The sequence below is a fragment of the Juglans microcarpa x Juglans regia genome, chromosome 5D (assembly GCF_004785595.1).
Source record: "Juglans microcarpa x Juglans regia isolate MS1-56 chromosome 5D, Jm3101_v1.0, whole genome shotgun sequence".
Taxonomy (NCBI): domain Eukaryota; kingdom Viridiplantae; phylum Streptophyta; class Magnoliopsida; order Fagales; family Juglandaceae; genus Juglans; species Juglans microcarpa x Juglans regia.
In genome coordinates this window covers 33,443,154-33,460,829 of record NC_054602.1, presented here as the reverse complement: position 1 = coordinate 33,460,829, position 17,676 = coordinate 33,443,154, and the positions used below count along the sequence as shown (strand labels likewise).

General features: G+C 34.5%; 2 protein-coding genes and 1 long non-coding RNA gene across 6 annotated transcripts; 2 read left to right on the top strand and 1 right to left on the bottom strand.

Moving 5' to 3' along the window:
- Window positions 1-336: 336 nt before the first annotated feature.
- On the bottom strand, window positions 337-1,203 carry LOC121264106. 2 transcript variants are annotated; one of them, XR_005940456.1, is made up of 2 exons: window positions 988-1,203; window positions 337-637 (listed from the first exon to the last, which is right to left on the bottom strand). It is a non-coding gene; the product is annotated as an uncharacterized LOC121264106 (long non-coding RNA). The 2 variants fall into 2 exon arrangements; XR_005940455.1 differs by having other exon boundaries at window positions 1,006-1,203.
- Window positions 1,204-3,481: 2,278 nt separating this feature from the next.
- Window positions 3,482-8,247, top strand: LOC121266298 (vacuolar cation/proton exchanger 3). Its single transcript, XM_041170079.1, has 11 exons — window positions 3,482-3,871; window positions 4,394-4,461; window positions 4,620-4,648; window positions 4,979-5,175; window positions 5,302-5,517; window positions 6,256-6,384; window positions 6,590-6,706; window positions 6,826-6,879; window positions 6,970-7,086; window positions 7,598-7,688; window positions 7,785-8,247. The coding sequence occupies exons 1-11, from the start codon at window positions 3,599-3,601 to the stop codon at window positions 7,844-7,846; spliced, it is 1,353 nt and encodes a 450-aa protein (XP_041026013.1). The 5' UTR covers window positions 3,482-3,598; the 3' UTR covers window positions 7,847-8,247.
- Window positions 8,248-9,314: 1,067 nt separating this feature from the next.
- LOC121264037 (protein root UVB sensitive 5) lies at window positions 9,315-16,446 on the top strand. 3 transcript variants are annotated; one of them, XM_041167078.1, is made up of 15 exons: window positions 9,315-9,666; window positions 9,817-9,876; window positions 10,269-10,420; window positions 10,631-10,731; window positions 11,585-11,643; window positions 11,882-11,928; window positions 12,010-12,088; window positions 12,184-12,256; window positions 12,527-12,616; window positions 13,402-13,461; window positions 13,578-13,691; window positions 15,264-15,324; window positions 15,416-15,534; window positions 15,635-15,709; window positions 15,797-16,446. In XM_041167078.1, the coding sequence occupies exons 1-15, from the start codon at window positions 9,506-9,508 to the stop codon at window positions 16,025-16,027; spliced, it is 1,482 nt and encodes a 493-aa protein (XP_041023012.1). In that variant the 5' UTR covers window positions 9,315-9,505; the 3' UTR covers window positions 16,028-16,446. The 3 variants fall into 3 exon arrangements, with proteins under 3 accessions (XP_041023012.1, XP_041023013.1, XP_041023011.1); XM_041167077.1 differs by having other exon boundaries at window positions 9,316-9,666; window positions 15,635-15,727; XM_041167079.1 differs by lacking the exon at window positions 13,402-13,461 and having other exon boundaries at window positions 15,635-15,727.
- The last annotated feature ends 1,230 nt before the right edge of the window (window positions 16,447-17,676 follow it).

Genomic DNA, 17,676 nt, shown 5'->3' with positions numbered 1-17,676 from the left:
GTTATGATACGTATACGTCAATCATCCGTACAGAATAGTCCGGAAATTGCCGAAAATACGAAGCTTCGCGGAAGCTCCATGCGTACGTACACATACATGCATGTGGGAAGTTGAAATATGGTCATGGCCAGCTAGATGTCAATCTAGCCAGATTGGGATGGGGCTGTATATCCATCATCCATGTGGGTTGGTTTTGGATCACTCGAGTAATAATGTACTGAGATATACATGAAGGAGCTTTATATCTTCCCGATCTTACTGCTATCTCATGCCGGCCTAGCTAGCTAACTCCCATAATGTCTTGATGACACAGAAGCTCAGAATTAAAATCGCTTATGACCAACGTATCCTTATTACTAAACAAATTGATGAAAACCAACAAAATTGCACCGAAAGTCGGCCAGATTAATGGACGACGTTGTAAACTAATTGTCATGGTGTAACCTGAAACCCATTGAAGATCAATATTAATCAATATGGATATGGCATTTGGGCAGACCTTTGATTAGGCGAATTAAACATGGGTATTTCAACTTTCAAAATTCAAAAGGCCAAGTAAATGAAAAAGAATTACTACCTAGCTAGCTATGGCGTTGCATGCCCATGATTGATGCAATGCATGGTGACAAGCATATACCTGTTAATTATATGATTGCATGTTGAGAAGGGAGATCGATCCTTCTTGATATATAACAACTAGCAGACAGGAAACACAAGAAGAAAATATCTCCAACACTAGCTACTTGCGTTGATTTTCAAATTGACCAAAAAATGTGGAAACGTAATCAACATATTAATTCCAAAGACTATCGGCCTAACCAAGAGATCAACTCGAAAAAAGGCCAGGGGATGGGGCCAGCATATATTGCATGCGCGTACCAAATAGGTATATACTAATTGGTACTAAATCATTCATATGTAATTATTTAAAAATAAAAAAATATAACCTTGAAAGGATCATCAAATATCAAGTAGTTTATACCTTACCCGTATATAAGCACCAACCTTTCATGAGCGTGGAAAGCTCAAAAGACTTCTGTTTGCCAAATTCACATCCATAACGAAATTTGGAGTGGCAATTATATTTATAGACACCCAATGCTGTATGATCTACTTCTACAGTTCTATTATGACGAAGCTTCTTTCTATCTTCCTTACCTTGGAACTTAGTGTATGTTTTCATGTCACAATTAATTTACTTGGGGGAAAACAATAATTAATATGCCTTTCAAACAATATTGGGCTAATAATTAATTATTGTAACCGGAAGGTGATGATATATATATATAAGGTGGCTCATGACTGCAAGTTAATTAATTTCTTTGGACACATGATCATTAATTTCCTACCTCCTAAACAATAATGCCAGCAATTTTGTCCTTTTGGAGTTTCTTCGATCAACATTAATGGAGAAGTACATGTCATATAGGGATAACCGTCTGGTTTTTGTATGGACCCGCGAAGTTTCCACGAAGGTTCCCCATGCATATGACAGTACGGAGGTCGTGAGTTGAATCTAGCTCTCTCCTAGGACTGTATATCTTCGAGAGCTAGCCAGCCACAAGAAATTGCGATAGCTAGCGCTCTGTAAATGCATGTCTTGATCGTGCACGCGCGATTCTCATCACCGCAAGGAAAGTGACAGTGATATACAAATAATGCATACGTTATAAAAGCTAACGTATAAACTTAGAGATCCTTGAGACCGGACAATCATCGAGGTATACCGTAAGATGATGTTTTTGTGGATCAAAATAGCTTACAAGTTAACGACATGCATATATGCGAAGCCAACAAAATAGAAGAAGTTCATGTACGCGTGGTTTCCAAGTTTTTCTTGGCTCCATGCAGTAGGTAGTAATTAAGAATTAGCATCAGAACTCTCTTGGGTTCAGCTTTTGCGTCACGCGGTACAGTACTGATCATTTCAGTTTTTTCTTCTCGTTTCTGCTGTTTTCTTGAAGATCAAAATTTCTAGATCACAGTATCTCAAGAGTGTGAACATCACAAAAGTGGATACCGTACGGTACAGAATCCTCCTTAATTTGGAGAATGATACATGTATATATGATGCGTCGACACTCCGTGAAACATGGGGTGCATGCAGGCAGCTGATCATCTGAGTAATTTAGAGCTAGCTAGCTTTGGACTTGTGTGTTCATTAATGCGAAGATGGGGCCTCGTGGAGGAATGTTATTAATGTCTCCAGAAACCGAAGTTTTTACACTTCTAAGTTGTAAACCGTCGACTATTTTGGCATTTAAAGTATTTGACTGCGCATGCATTGGGAAAAAAAAAAAAACACTTCATCGCTATCTAAATTAATTAATTAGAGAAATTCTATATAGAAGTTTTATATCACTGCATAATTTGAATTAATTAACATGTGATTTTTTTATTTTTTTATATTGATCTTAATGTTTAAATATATGTATTTAAATAGAATGATAAAAATGACAAATCACATATTATTAATTAGATGGTGATGTGTGGTATAAGACTTCCTTATAGTATTTCTCAATTAATTATTAGCATGTAGAACGTAGCGGGTGCATGCACAGAATTATATACTTAAAATTAAGTTGAAAATTTTCCAGCTAGCTAGCCGACGACATTAATGCTTTAATTGGTTACATTTCATAATCGATCACATTTTAATTAGTTAAAAAAGATGCTATATGCACCACTCAGTTAGATCTCCTATAATGAATATAGTAATATTATATATACTATGGACTTTGTGTTGATGACATTAATAGATATAGTATTACATGTTCGAATGACGATGATCAATATAATATATATATATTAAGTGCTACAACTACAAAATTAAATTTATAAACGATCTAGTTTCATTTGATACGTTAAGTTTTTTTTACAGTAAAATAAATCAATATTACAACTTGACACACCAATCAAGACTAGTCAATCTGTAAATTTATTTTTGTGAAATCTTTTTATGACTAAAATATTTATATACATACAAATGCACATTTGTGCATAAGAAGAATAGTTTGAAAATTGTTGCAATTTAGAATCATTATAATAATCTCATATAAATTAAATCAGAGAGTTTGCTTTATTTATATATGTTGTAATGTTTTAAACTTCTAAGTTATGTAGAATTACGCGGTACTGTGAATGCATGTAAAACACATGTCATCTATACATATATAGAAAGAACATAAGACAGGCCAGCCATAAAATAAAAGATTTATATGACATGATAGGAGAAATTAATAATTACTTGAGCTGTCAATATATGTAGAGAGTAAAAATGGCCTTAATTACATCCTCAACCTAATTAATTAGCATTAGAAGTCCTTAATTATATGTCATAACACGTGACATGACCCCCAGAAAGAAAATTTAGGCACTGTTTGGTACAAAAATGAAGCAGCTTCGAGGAAGATGCAGTGAGTTTCTAGCATAGCTTACCTGCCATGCATGCAGAATAAAATCATGAATCTCTAACCAGCAGCGCCTATTTATAACAGTAGGAGCGCTCGCTCACTCCCCCATAACGATTATAGATACGGAAATATCTTACCAAGAAACGTAATAAGTACAGTTTGGTTCTTTTTGTGTGAGAAAAAACATGGCTTCAAACTCTCGCCAAGAACCATGGCTGTTGGAAAACGGCAACGTCAAGAGCTTGAGCAAGGAGATGAGGCACGGCCGGACTGCACACAACATGTCATCCTCTTCCCTCCGCAAAAAGTCCGACCTCACTCTTGTCTCCAGAGTTCCTTATGCATGCCTTAGACAGTTGTTGGCTAACCTTCAAGAGGTTATTCTTGGGACTAAGCTTTTTGTTCTCTTTCCGGCCATCCCGCTTGCCATTCTCGCAGATTCTTACGCTTTCGGAAGAGTAAGTTACAGCTATATATATATATATATATATATATATATATATATATATATATAAATCCCCATCATTACAATAGTGCATGGTTGAGGGACTAAATAATTTCAATACTTTTCAATATCGGTTTAGAGTTACAGGATCATGGCGAATGCCCTTATTAACAATTATCAAAATTGCACCAGTATCTATTATATATGCTTAACAAAATATTAGATTGAGATATATGGTATAATTTCGAGATTTTAATGAACGAGTCCTAGATGGTTCCTTTTTATTGTTGTGATATTGCAGCTAGCGATTTCTGATCATGACTACAAACAACCCTTTTAAATAAGTTGTAAAACGAATGGATTAAATCTGTTTTCCTAAAAGAAATGATAATTGATTAGCGGTCATGTCAAAAGGATCGAGTAAACTATTGTAAAGAACAACAGGCCTGGGAATAATTTACTTGCAGTGTGCTTAATCATTTTCTATTCTGCAACCATAGCCGTACGTTCTGATTAATTATATTGCAAATTACAGCCATGGGTCTTCGCTTTGAGTTTATTTGGACTGGTACCACTTGCTGAACGTGTCAGCTTCCTCACGGAGTAAGACCAATTATTCATATGAGGAAAAAAAAAATCAAATATTCAACTTTTATATACTTAATTTTTATTTTTCAGTGTTCATTATCAACAAAAGCATTTGTCTTTGGGGTCGAGCTGATTCTTGTTTTTCTCTATTTCTTTTTTCTCAAAAATTGCAGACAAATTGCTTACTACACAGGTCCCACAGGTATAAGCCTGCTCTCTCTCTCTCTCTCACTCTCTCTCTCTCTCTCTCAGTACGTGGTTGGTATCCTCACATACACATGATAGTAATCCACATATATGCGTGCATATATATTAATATACACACACACACACCCACGTATTGAAATGGGTGATTATAATTTGTTGTAAACGCTAAAAGAAAAACCTCAAATATATGAGGTCATTTTGATCTTGATAGATCATGATTTTCCAGAGATCGATCGAGCTTGATTTGAATTTTGTCCCTGCATGCACAAACAAGTTGAATTAAAGAGGTTAAATATATAATTACTTTGATTCTGTGATTTTGCAGTGGGAGGACTCCTGAATGCAACCTGCGGGAATGCAACGGAGCTCATTATAGCAATACTTGCTCTAAAAGACCGAAAAATAAGCGTGGTCAAGTATTCCCTCTTGGGGTCCGTTCTTTCTAACCTTCTTCTGGTTCTTGGGACATCTCTTTTTTGTGGTGGCATTGCCAACCTTAGTAAAGAACAAAAATACGACAGAGTGAGTTATTACGTACATATTAATGAAACGACCATATATAAAAATATATATTATTGTTCTTTAAATGGCTAAATTTTTTGTGCTAAATTGATGTCTATATATATATATATATAATGTTTTTGACAGAGACAAGCAGACGTGAACTCTCTTCTGCTGCTGTTGGCACTGTTGTGCCACTTATTGCCGATGTTGTTTCGGTATTCAGGGGAATCCGATGCTTTGAATTCAGCCGAGTCAGCCCTCCAATTGTCAAGAGCCAGTAGCATTGTTATGCTAATTGCATACGCTGCATACATTGTCTTTCAATTGTGGACACACCGCCAATTGTTCGAAGCCCAGGAGGTATATATATATATATATATAATTACTTATATCCTTAATTCACATGAATGCTAGCTGATTGTATTTGTAGCCATATTTTCTTGCAATAGTAGAACTGATGATCTTTAAAATGCATGCACGTACGTTGGGTGATCTATACAAATTATTTTATAAATTAAACGTGATTTGACATAAGGTTAAATTGTAAAATTATTTTCTTACAAAATAGATTTGATTTATTGAACAGTACTACCTAAAAAACTTGTGAAGTAATATTTTATTTAGTTTGGGTTGTATTAACATGAAGCTGATTTGGAGGTAGCTAGTAAAAAGCGGGTGGGGGTGGAGCACTAGAGATAGTTTTCTTAAGCTCATGATCATATCCATCACAGTATAAGAATAGAAGTATTAACTGCATAAAAAGATTTTATAAAAGAAAACTTACAATTAATTGATCACGTATTTTCATATAATATATTAGATTTATTTTATAATAAAAATAACTTTATAATCTGATGTAGTACTACATAAAACCACGTCTGTTTGTGAATTAACTTTTGTGAAATATTTTTATGACTAAAATATTTAATAATGCCGGTCATTAATCATAATATAACTATATAATTAATCTATCTTTTGTCGTTCTTGGTACCAGATATATATATATATATATATATATATATATATATATATATATATATATATATAGTATGCTAACTTATAAATGCAATAATAATGGTGCAACACCTATATATACAGGAATCAGAAGAGGATGGTGATGCTGTGGAAGAGACGGCTGTGATAGGATTCTGGAGTGGATTTACTTGGTTGGTTGGGATGACCTTAATCATAGCTTTGTTGTCTGAGTATGTCGTGGCTACAATTGAGGCAAGTACTAAACTTAAACATGATGCTGTCATGGCACAGTGTGGTTAATTGAACACTATCTAAGTATGAAACAATTTCATGAATGTACTTGACATATCATTTTCATGATCAGGAGATCCATTTAGATCAGACAAAAAGGTCTCTACAATTTGTTTAGCTTATACCATTGATACTCATGATCACTACTCCAATCCCTTGATTTCAGGATGCATCAGATTCTTGGGGTTTGTCTGTCAGCTTCCTTAGCATAATCTTGTTACCAATTGTTGGAAATGCAGCAGAGCATGCAGGAGCAGTCATATTTGCTTTTAAGAACAAGTTGGTGAGTACTAGCAATTATATATGTGGTTCTAGCGCTTTCCTGTCTTGACATTAATTATATATATAATGTTTGCAGGATTTAATTTATTTTTTTTTAATGGGTATATTATAACATTGCAGGATATAACTTTAGGTGTTGCTTTAGGGTCTGCAGCTCAAATTGCAATGTTTGTGGTGAGAATTTGAAAAAGCTTTATTAATTTGCCAAGTTTTGAAAATAAACTTTATACTAAAAGTACATGAATGGCCTAATTAATATTTCAGGTTCCATTATGCGTGGTTGTAGCTTGGATTATGGGAATTAAGATGGATCTTGATTTCAATATTCTTGAGACATGCTCTCTTGCTCTATCAATAATTGCTACGGCCTTCACTTTACAGGTAAGAATATTATATAGCCTAATTAGTACGTACAGAAGTTTTGGCCTCTATTAAGGGAGGTTAGGGGCCTTAAATGAGACACAAAATTCTCATCTGATCTCATTTCATCTCATCACATCTTATTGATCTCAAATATAATTTAAATACAAAATTTTTAAACTAATCAATATTACAACTTTTTCAAACTTTCAAACAAAAAATAAAAAACAATTTTAACATTTTCAATCTCCAAACAAAGATAACATTATAAAACTATTATATATATTATTATAATATTTTAACTTTATAATATTTTTTATTCAACTTTTTCTCCCTCCTTTCGGCCAAAACCCAAAAAATATTTAACTCAAACGTTTATCTCACTACTATTCACAAACTATTTTACTATTATCCACCAAATTTTCATCTAATCTCACTCTCCAAACAAGCCCATATATATAAATGTCCGTTCGCCGCTCACTCATATAGAGACTGATGATGATATTGAAATCCTTCACTCTCAATTTCATAGGATGGGACTTCTCACTACATCAAAGGATTGGTTCTCCTCTTATGCTACATTGTTATTGGAGCATGCTTCTTCGTATCCAAAACACCATTTAGTAAGTACTTGCCACTTTGTTTTTAATGAGATATATATATACAACATTATGTCCAAGATATATCAAACATCTAAGTCTTGAGTTTTTTACCTCCAGACCAAGCAAATATAATCAACTCAGGAATTAAGATGACAACAGAAGCAGCCTTCAGAGCTTAACAAAGGTCCTAGATAAGGATTGATCCATGCATTGGATCTTCAACATTCAACGGAACGATCGACTTGCATTCGCTGATCTTGATTGAAATCATCAGTCGGAAATCAAGCAACATTCAAGTTTTTTGGTTGTGGATGGAAGCCGTACGTCTTCATGCATGCTTGGCCTAAAGTTGAGATGGATTTTATATGATACCATCGAAAACTTGATGACGAACGCCTATAAATATATATATATATATATATATATATATTATATATAATATTGTCTTGTATATCTTATAATTTTTTGCACTTAATTTGAGTTATATTTCACATGGCACAAGGGTTGGAATATTTGCTTTAATTAGTACTCTTTGTACTGCAATAAGAATCAATAAATTGATGGTAATTGTTTTTGTTTTTGTTTTGGTTTGCAATTCAATTTTGCATTTCAACGGTATGTTCCAGCAAGGTTTAGCTTTCCATGCAATGACTAACATTCAACGATAATGCATGCATGTCAGATTGGAGTTAATCATAGAGCGGCTTCAGTCAAGTTCTAAATTTCAGTGCCATGCATCTACCATGGCAACTTCGTTTAATTAAGAGTTGTGTTAGATGCATGGCAACATATAACCTGCTTGATTTTCAGGAATATGATCATGAGTTAAAACAAATACATGGTTAGTCTTGTACGTTGGACGTATTTCTAGGCCTCTTGTTCGTGATAGTCATGGTAATGGAGAAACTCAAGTGAACTACAAGTCCTCTCAAATTCAAGTGAAACAGCTTTGTTCATTAATGATCGAGCCTCATGATAGGGCCTTAAAAAGAGTCCAATTGCATGCTGCAGACATATTTTGGGGTCTTGCTGCTTGCACATCTATCCGAATAATGGTCTCTCCTGAAGGCTTCTTAACGAGGCATGCAACCCACTTGGTGCATTGTAGATTATTTGGTATTTTTTAAGAGAGCCCATTTGCCTCAATTTGGTATAGAAGTATTACATATATAAAGAGTTTTTATAAAAATAAATTTATAAAAATGTTACAGTCATATCATATGTTAAATTTATTTTATAATAAAAATAGATCTATAGTCTAACATATTATCTCAAAGAGAAAATATATTTATAATCGTAAATTGTGCAACTGTCACGTAATTATTTTAAAAAAAGTAAATAAAATATAAGACTTACATAAAAAAATTAATTTTTTAATAATAAATTTTATTTTTTTTCAAAACGATTACGCGACGTTTACGTACTTTACAATTATATATAGAATTATTCTATATCAAATTATGTCAGAATTTATTTTTATGAAATTTTTTTTATAGTTAAAATATTTCATTAATTTATAAGACCACATGACGTGTATATCATGTTTGTCGTTAGTTGGGCCATGGCCACTTCACCCCAAGTTCCAACTGTCTCAAAGCTAAACGATAGCTATAAGCGGAACCACAGGGCCAAGATAGGTGACACCTGGCTTTCTTTTTGCTTGGCTTTCTTTTTGCTTGGCTTTTCTTTGCTTCTCTCCCCCGGTGCGCGAAGCGAGGGAGCCAAAAGAAAAACAGGAAAAAGAAGAGTGAAAAACCCAAAGCCCCTGCCTGCCGCATTCTCCTATACTCACTTAGCCGATTACCCCCAAACCCTTATTTATTCGGTTTTTGATCGATATGTCTTGCACTCTGCTTCCCTCATCTCCCATACACGCCTTTGAGTCTTCCAGAAAGATTCGGAGAGCAAGACATCGTCGCTCTCAAATTCTATGCTTTTCTTCGCAACCCAACCTTCGCGGTGGAGAAGATGAAGAACAAGACGGGGCTGATCATAGCCAGTAAGATTATCAATTCTTTTTTGTTAAAATTAAGAAGCTTACCTCAAGTATGAAACTGGTTGTTAAAAACTGATGGTTATAGGCTCAGTTCAGTTTGTGTTTGTGTTTTTCACTGATTTTTATAACCAGGTTTTCTTTTTTGGATTTTAGGGTTCAAGGCGGGCAGGAGGTGATCGTGGTAGAGAGATATGGCAATGGCACTTCTAAGAGGTCTTTCCTAAAACAGTTCTACCTTTGTTCTGGCTCATCTTTGAATTTATTAAATTTTCTAGATCATAGCTAATGTTACTTATTAAAATTTAAAAAAAAAAAAAAAAAGATCATAGCTCATGGTCGTTTACCATATCTATTTTGTGTGCTAGTATAATTCATTAAAAAAAGAGTGTGATAATGGAAATGAAAATGTAATTGTTGATGAGAAATGCCCTCCTGTTTTTAAATGATTCTTGAATGATGCGGCCGGGAGGTTTTCTGGTCAATGCTGGAATACTTTTCACCTTCTTGTTTGAAAAGAAACTCGTGATATTTCGCATCGGTCATACATTTGTAACCCTTAGGCTGTGATTTGTTTGTCTCTCTTTGAATCGTGGCATCACAAGCAGGTACATGTTAGATGAAGAATATGGATTACGAACATTTCTTGAGGAGCATAGCTCGAGGACAAATAGGTTCCAGGACTCGCATACTGCTGACACTAGAATATCATGGCTTCCAGACAGCATTAAAGATTTTATTTTACCTGCGGGTTTCCCAGGTTCTGATCACGAGCATTCTTTATTTGTTTCTCACTTTTTTTTTTTCCAGTTCTAAGTATTTTTTTTCCTCTTTGAGCCACCTATTAGTGACTCATCAGAGAATAATCTCGATTTTGAGAAAGAAGAGTTTTGTCTTTTGAATGGCAAATGTTGTCAGAGAATTTGTGATTGATGAGAAGGTCTGCTTTCCTCCTTTTCATTTCATGCAGGATCGGTCTCAGATGATTACTTGGAGTACATGTTGTTACAATTCCCTACCAATGTGACTGCCTGGATCTGTCACGCTTTAGTCACATCAAGTCTACTTAAGGCATGTCAGTCTAACTCAGGTCATTACTTTTGCTTGGGTATGTCTATTAGGAAGAAAGAAACCTTAAAACTGTTCTTAATCGTGTCAGGCTGTTTGAGAATCTTCCTTTAGCTGATCTTATATTTCTTCTTGTTTTGTTGAAGTTTCTGGTGTAGTTAGATTTTTATTTGGTATACTACTTTGTAATTGGCAGTTGTTGCCCATTCTTGTTAATGATACTTATTTTACTTATTAAAAAAAAAAAATTATTTGGTAAGGAGTTTGCTTTGACTGAAATGATGTTTAAAGCTTATGAATTTTCATGGAGGTTACTCTTTTCGAATTATATCAAAGTAGCGGATTCTTTGTAGTGTAATTACATGTCTTTACTTTCTCTAAAGGTTAAAATTTGTATTATCTAAATTGTAATGAATAATAATTGAAATTTTTATTTATTTATCTACTCCTTGCTTCATAAAATCTTAGTTTAAAATGGATAGTATTTATTTTTCAATGATAACTTGGTCATCTCATCGATGAATTCTAACTTCTTGATTTGAGGTATTTGTTTGTTTGAAGTATTTGAGAAGATTTAGAATAATTGAGAGTATAAAATTTTTACTGTAGTTTACATATCCTTTTTTTCTTAATTTAAAATTAACCTACTCCTAAAAAAAGAGCTGGTGAATTAGAAACAGTCCATTGAGATAAAATATTTTTTCATAATAATTATGGAATATAAATATCATATTCATGGATCATGCTTGTCATTACATTTATAATTCCTATTTTAATAGGAGTGAGGAGAAGATCATTTGAATATTCAAATTTATTTTTGCCTCTGACAAAAATTGTTCTATGCACTTCCTTGCAGGCGGTCGGTGTTGCCTCTTTCTCAGGGACTACTGCTGCCGCTTCGGCTGCTGCCATCAGGTGAATTTTAAATTCATTGATTTTTTATTGCGTTTTTGTAATTTCTTTTGTTTAAACTTCAATTGTGTGTGCGCGCGCACGCAAGTGCGTGTGTGTGCGCGCGCACGCAAGTGCGTGTGTGTTTACTTCAAATGCACAAAAATGTGTTCTGTGTGGCTGTCTGCGTGCATGGACTTTTTTTCTGTATCAAAGACTCTTTTATTGGATTAAACTGCAATTTATATGATGGTTTCTACAGATGGGTGTCAAAGGATGGCATTGGGGCTGTTGGACGCTTATTCATTGGTCTGAAATAGTAAAGATAGCTAGAAGATTGAGAAGTTTGTTGTGCTGAATTTTATCAGTGACTCTCACTATCTTTTCCAGGTGGGCGGTTTGGAAATCTGTTTGATGATGATCCAAAACAATGGCGCATGTACGCTGACTTCATTGGTAGTGCAGGAAGGTTTGTGTAACAAGTTTCCCTTTAGATGTAGGTTACCTCATTTTCAGATTCTATTTAACAAGATCACTCATTTTCTATTTTAATTCATCATGCAGCATCTTTGATCTAAGTACCCAATTATATCCAACCTATTTCTTACCATTGGCATCTCTTGGAAATCTTGCAAAGGTATTCTCCTTTTTATTTCACTTGTTTATTCTGATGACTACAATCTCAACCCAAGTATGTAATATTCTTTAGTAATCACTTTTTTCGCCTAAAATAATGTTTCAGAAAAACTTAATCTTTAACTTCTCCATATCAATGTTTTGCTTATAAAAAAAAATAAAACTTCTCCATATCAATGTACTTAAAAATATCTCCAAATTATTGTGGAAGTGTAGCATAGTTATCTGGTGAATGAATTGATTATTACTGATCTACTTGAGATTGAAACAGGCTGTGGCTAGAGGTCTAAAAGATCCATCATTTCGTGTAATACAAAACCATTTTGCAATCTCAGGAAATCTGGGAGAGGTAGCAGCAAAGGTATTCTTTTATTAACGAAGCTTATTTTTGTTGTCATTCATTTTATCATATTTATTAGCTATAAACTATGTAGTTTTGCTGCTAACTGCGTTGATGATGAGGTTTTTTGCTGCTGTTGATATTATCATTTAAATTATATAGCTTGGCTTTCTTATTCATTAGTGAAGATTTTCTGTGTTCCCGCCAAATTATGTATTGAGGCAATATAAGTAATCCAGGATCACTATTTAAAGAATATATATGTTTCTCTTTCAGCCAAATCCTTCCTCTGGTCCCTGATTCCCTTTGACTAAACATAGAATAAGCAATCCCTACTATTTAGGAAACTCCTTCCTGTTAGTTGACATATGTAGGCATGCTATGGACCATCAATATTTATAATGAGGCATGCAATGCAGAGCTGTAACCATTTTCTAAACTACCCCAGACATGTTCTTGAACCACAAGTGTTTTATTCATATATCAGGAAGATGGAAACATTAGCATCAGCTATTGTTGTGTAGGAAGTGAGGTTTTGAAAATTGACATCTCCTTTCGTTTTCAATTAATAAGCGTTTGCAGGTTCTGTTTTGGGGGAGAAAGTATAAGCCTTCGCTTGATACCAAATGAATTTTTTATTTTTTATTTTTTTGTTCATTTACTACCTGAAAGCCAGATCAGTGCGCACACAGAGGAAAATAATATCCATTTGGGTTGGAATATAAAAATAAATTCCCACCTTTTCATAAATATTTAAGTTCTTACTGAAAAGAGAATGTTTTTCTCTTGATTGATCAATTAATTAGGAAGAAGTTTGGGAAGTAGCAGCTCAGCTTCTTGGTCTTGGCCTGGGCATACTGTTCCTGGTACATTATATATTTCAAGATGCTCATGAATTTCCTTGGTAGCAATTTCAATTTAACATAAACTAACGAACTTTTTGATTTGATGCATTTAATTGATTTTAGAATCCTGAATGCAGGATGCACCTGGACTTTTCAGATCATATCCTGTGTTGGCATTGACATGGATGAGCATGCGGCTTCTGCACCTTTGGCTACGTTATCAATCGCTTTCAGTTCTACTATTTAGCACAGTAAGAATGTTCTATATTTGGTTCCTAATCTTCTAAAAATAAAACTTAACTTGGATTATCTCATTCTTTTTTCTTTTTTTTTGACAAGTAATAAAACTTTATTAAGAAGCACAAAAGTGCAACTCTATTACACAAAATATACAGAGACACTTATCTAAAACAAATACAAGAAAATCATGAAAGTTGAGCACATTAAAGTCTATAGAAGCTGCCCAATGGAAGAGAGTATTGAAAAAGAAAGTTTTTTGCTCCTCCAACGTGCGTTAATGTTCTTCAAAGTTTCAATTGTTCCTTTTCATTTAATGCACCAAATGAGACAAGTAGGAACCATCTTTCATACTGTTGCAACTTGTGGGATGCCACTTAACCCACTCTAAGAGTAGAAAAGATCCACTTGTCTTCCCACTATGACCCATGCCAAACCAACCCAATTGAAAAATTCACTCCACAGCACTGGCAATCTTGCAGTGATGTAAACAATGATGAATGGATTCGCCACTACTTCTTACAAATACAACACCAATCAATCACAATGATGTGCCTTTTCCTTGGATTTGTGGTGAGAGTTTTTCCAAGAGAGGCTTGCACAAAAAAATGCAGCTCTAGAAGGGACCTTAGTCTGCTAGATACTTTTCAAGGAAATGGGTTTTATCATGAGGAATAAGGACGTTGTAGAAGGAATGAACATTGAACATCCCTCATCTTCAACTAGTGGAATACAACTTGTTAAAGAATTCAGTGAAGGCATCTACCTCCCACTCATGAGCCCCTCTAGTAAAGCTTATATTCTAGTGAGAGAAATTACTAGATATCTCCCAATGGTCCACCACATAGAAGTATCCTTAGCACTTATAACACTGTACATATCCGGAAAAGCTTTATTGATAGCTATATTTCCACACTACATATCATGCCAGGATCTAATCCTAGCTTCTTCTCTCGCCTCAAGTTGAGAATGGTTAGAAAACTTTCCTAAATCTTTTCTTCAGTAATCCCACCCCCATGAGGCCCATGGATCTCATTAACCATCACCCACCCAACGCACATCCCTATTTGGAATCTACTATCGCTCTCAACAAAACTTTATCACTCATTTTGATGGCGCCAAAGCCACTTCCCCAAGAGTGCATCATCAAATTAGTGTAGGTTTAAACTCCCAAGCCATTCCTAAGATTAGATAGCATACATTGTCCAATTTAACAAGATGAAATTTGACCTCTACCTTACCCACCCTAGAGAAAGTCTCATTTCTACTTCTCTAGGCATTTAGCCACACTAGAAGATAGCAGAAAAAGAGACATGGAACGTGTAGGCAAATTAGAAAGAATGCCTTGGACATATACATCCTCTTCCAGCCAACCAACAGACGCTCAATCTTCTCAATAACCCTATCTCAATTGCCTTGGCCTTGAAAGTGGCCCCAAATGAAGGCTGAGTTATTTCATAGGTAAAAAGGACACTTGGCAACATATATTGGAACCAAGTCAAATTTTGCCAAATTAACCTTCAAATTGGAAAGCAGAAGATCCGTTTGATTAGTAGGCTGTTTTCTCTGTTTTGCTTCCTTAACAGATAAATCTGAAGCGTGCTCGTCTGCTGGTAAAATCACATGTTTTGCACTCTACTGTGCCGGGTAAAATTTAAAATATTTTTAGTCCTTTGCTCAACATACATTTTATTGACTTTATAAAAAATGACCAATCTTTATGATAGGTTGATTTCAGGATGTGTTGCGTGCAACAAGGAAGAAAATATTTTATCATGGCAAAGATTCATGAAGCCATTAATTACATTTGGCGTGTCCTTGGAGGAGATGGTTGGTGGCGAGAAATCTCTTTCCATGGTATTGCCTTGATTACTCTTCTACTATCTTTTATTACATTGTAACGCTGTCTTTTATTGCATTGAGTAGAGATGTTAACTAGTCATTTATAATGCAACAGGTAAAAACACTTTTGAAATTATATGAAAAGGAGCAATACATTCTCGCGGTGAACCAAAAGCAAGGAGAATTTGAGGTCTTTGTCTCGTTCAAGGTATGCATGTAAATTATTTGTCAGGATATACTGGCTCAGCTTGGTCAAACTCTCTACATTTCACTGCAGGTAGGAGCTACAAGTGTTTCTGTCTTGCGTAGTGTGTGGCAGGCTTATTGGCTACATGAGAACTGGGACAGTTCAGATGATGTCTTCCATCTGCTTGCTCAAAGCATAGTGCAGATGGAAGATAGATTTGAGAATTTCATCCAACAGTTAAATAAAGCTGGTTGGGATACACATCAAATAAATATGAGGGTCCCTAAGGAAATTGCCATCGATGAAGTGGCACCCATTTAATTGTTCAAGTTAAGGCTATCAAAATGTCTGATTGTGGGGTTCGATCTTCTACACTGTTATGCGATTTTTCACTCTCCGATTAAATGGACATGATGTGGCATGCATCAAATTGATGTTATTGACGAAGACGACCAGACCCTTGTGCCAATTTTATCCAAAAATAAAGGAATGGAGGAGTTATTAGAGAAATTTGGCTAGGAAAGCTACTGTGACATGAATACCATGACTGCTAATCTCTGAGGAAATATGCTGGGAGGATGGTTATGGTTGTCGAAGTTGGCCACCGGTACTAGTTGAAATGGAATCTTTTACAGTCTTTTTATCTGAACCATGTCCACACAGTTCTATTAGGGATTGCCAATGGCGGTCTCGATTTGACTGGAAATTTATTTCCTCTTTAATTGATGTAAGTTTTGGTTTCTCTGGTTCTGGGTCATGATCTATCCCAGCACGGTACCGCTTCTGTTCTTTTAAGCCTCTTCTCTCGGGAAAAATTATGGGAGTTACAGTTACTACTTACATTTGGGCCACCCACCTCTTTCCATCGCTTGCGATTGCTTCTTCTGGGTCGCCCGAAGAGGTGGGTGTCCAGACTCCAAAGCCCATCCGTGATGATCACTCACAAGGGTCATCCCATTCATTACGGGTGAGTTTGGATCTCAAAATCATCTTAATTCATCCATCTTATCATTACAATTTTTTTAAATTTTTACACAAAATATAATAAATAATTTAATTTTTCAAATCTCAAAATAATAATAATATTTAAGAATAATATTTAATAATATTTTATTTAACTCTCAACTCAGTTCAAAATTTAGAAAAAATAATATTTTATATTTTCCAAATGTTATTATCTTTTTCAAGATTTTTCAGTTTTCTAATTTAATATTAATTTATTTTTTACTCATTTCAATTTTTTTATTTCTTATGCTTTTGCAATTTTTTGTTTCTTATTTCTTTAAATGTTTTATGAGTATATGAGAGCCCAATTGGGCCGTTTTTATCTTTAACAAATTGACCTCAACTGATATTATATGTATCTTAAATTTGTAACAGCCCAGTGTTATAGCACTAAAGTAGGAAAGCGGAGGCCCCATAAAAACTTGGCGGTGATCCTTAAAATGAACATAAAGTCCTAGAAAGTAGCAGGGTTTTCCACATTGTCGGCGCCTAAAAAGTAACACCCGGCGTGTTATTTCATAAGCAGAATCTTCAAATCCCTAGAAACTTCAGGTATTTATTGTTGTGAAATGATATTTCCTTAAATAATTGTATGCAATGTTTATTTTTTTCAAAAGAGGAATCACCCTCTCATGATTTAGGATGGGGTGGTAGACTAATAAGGTAGTTGATTGATCTTAGGGTGGGCCCACCATCTAACTTTGGTCTTAGGGTGGAGGGTGGCTCTATTTATTTTTACAAAGTGTTATTCTGATTTTTTTTTTTTTTGTTTTTTTTTTTTTTTGGTTTCGTACCTCTAAGTTGGAGAAATATGATGGGGGTGAATGAATATGATACACGTGTCTTAAAAGTGTCAATTTCTATATTAATTTCTTATTAGATGGACTAAGTTTTTGTAATGATTTGATCAATGAACTGTAATTACAATTTAACTAATATTTTCGGAGTATTATCTTAGATGCCAA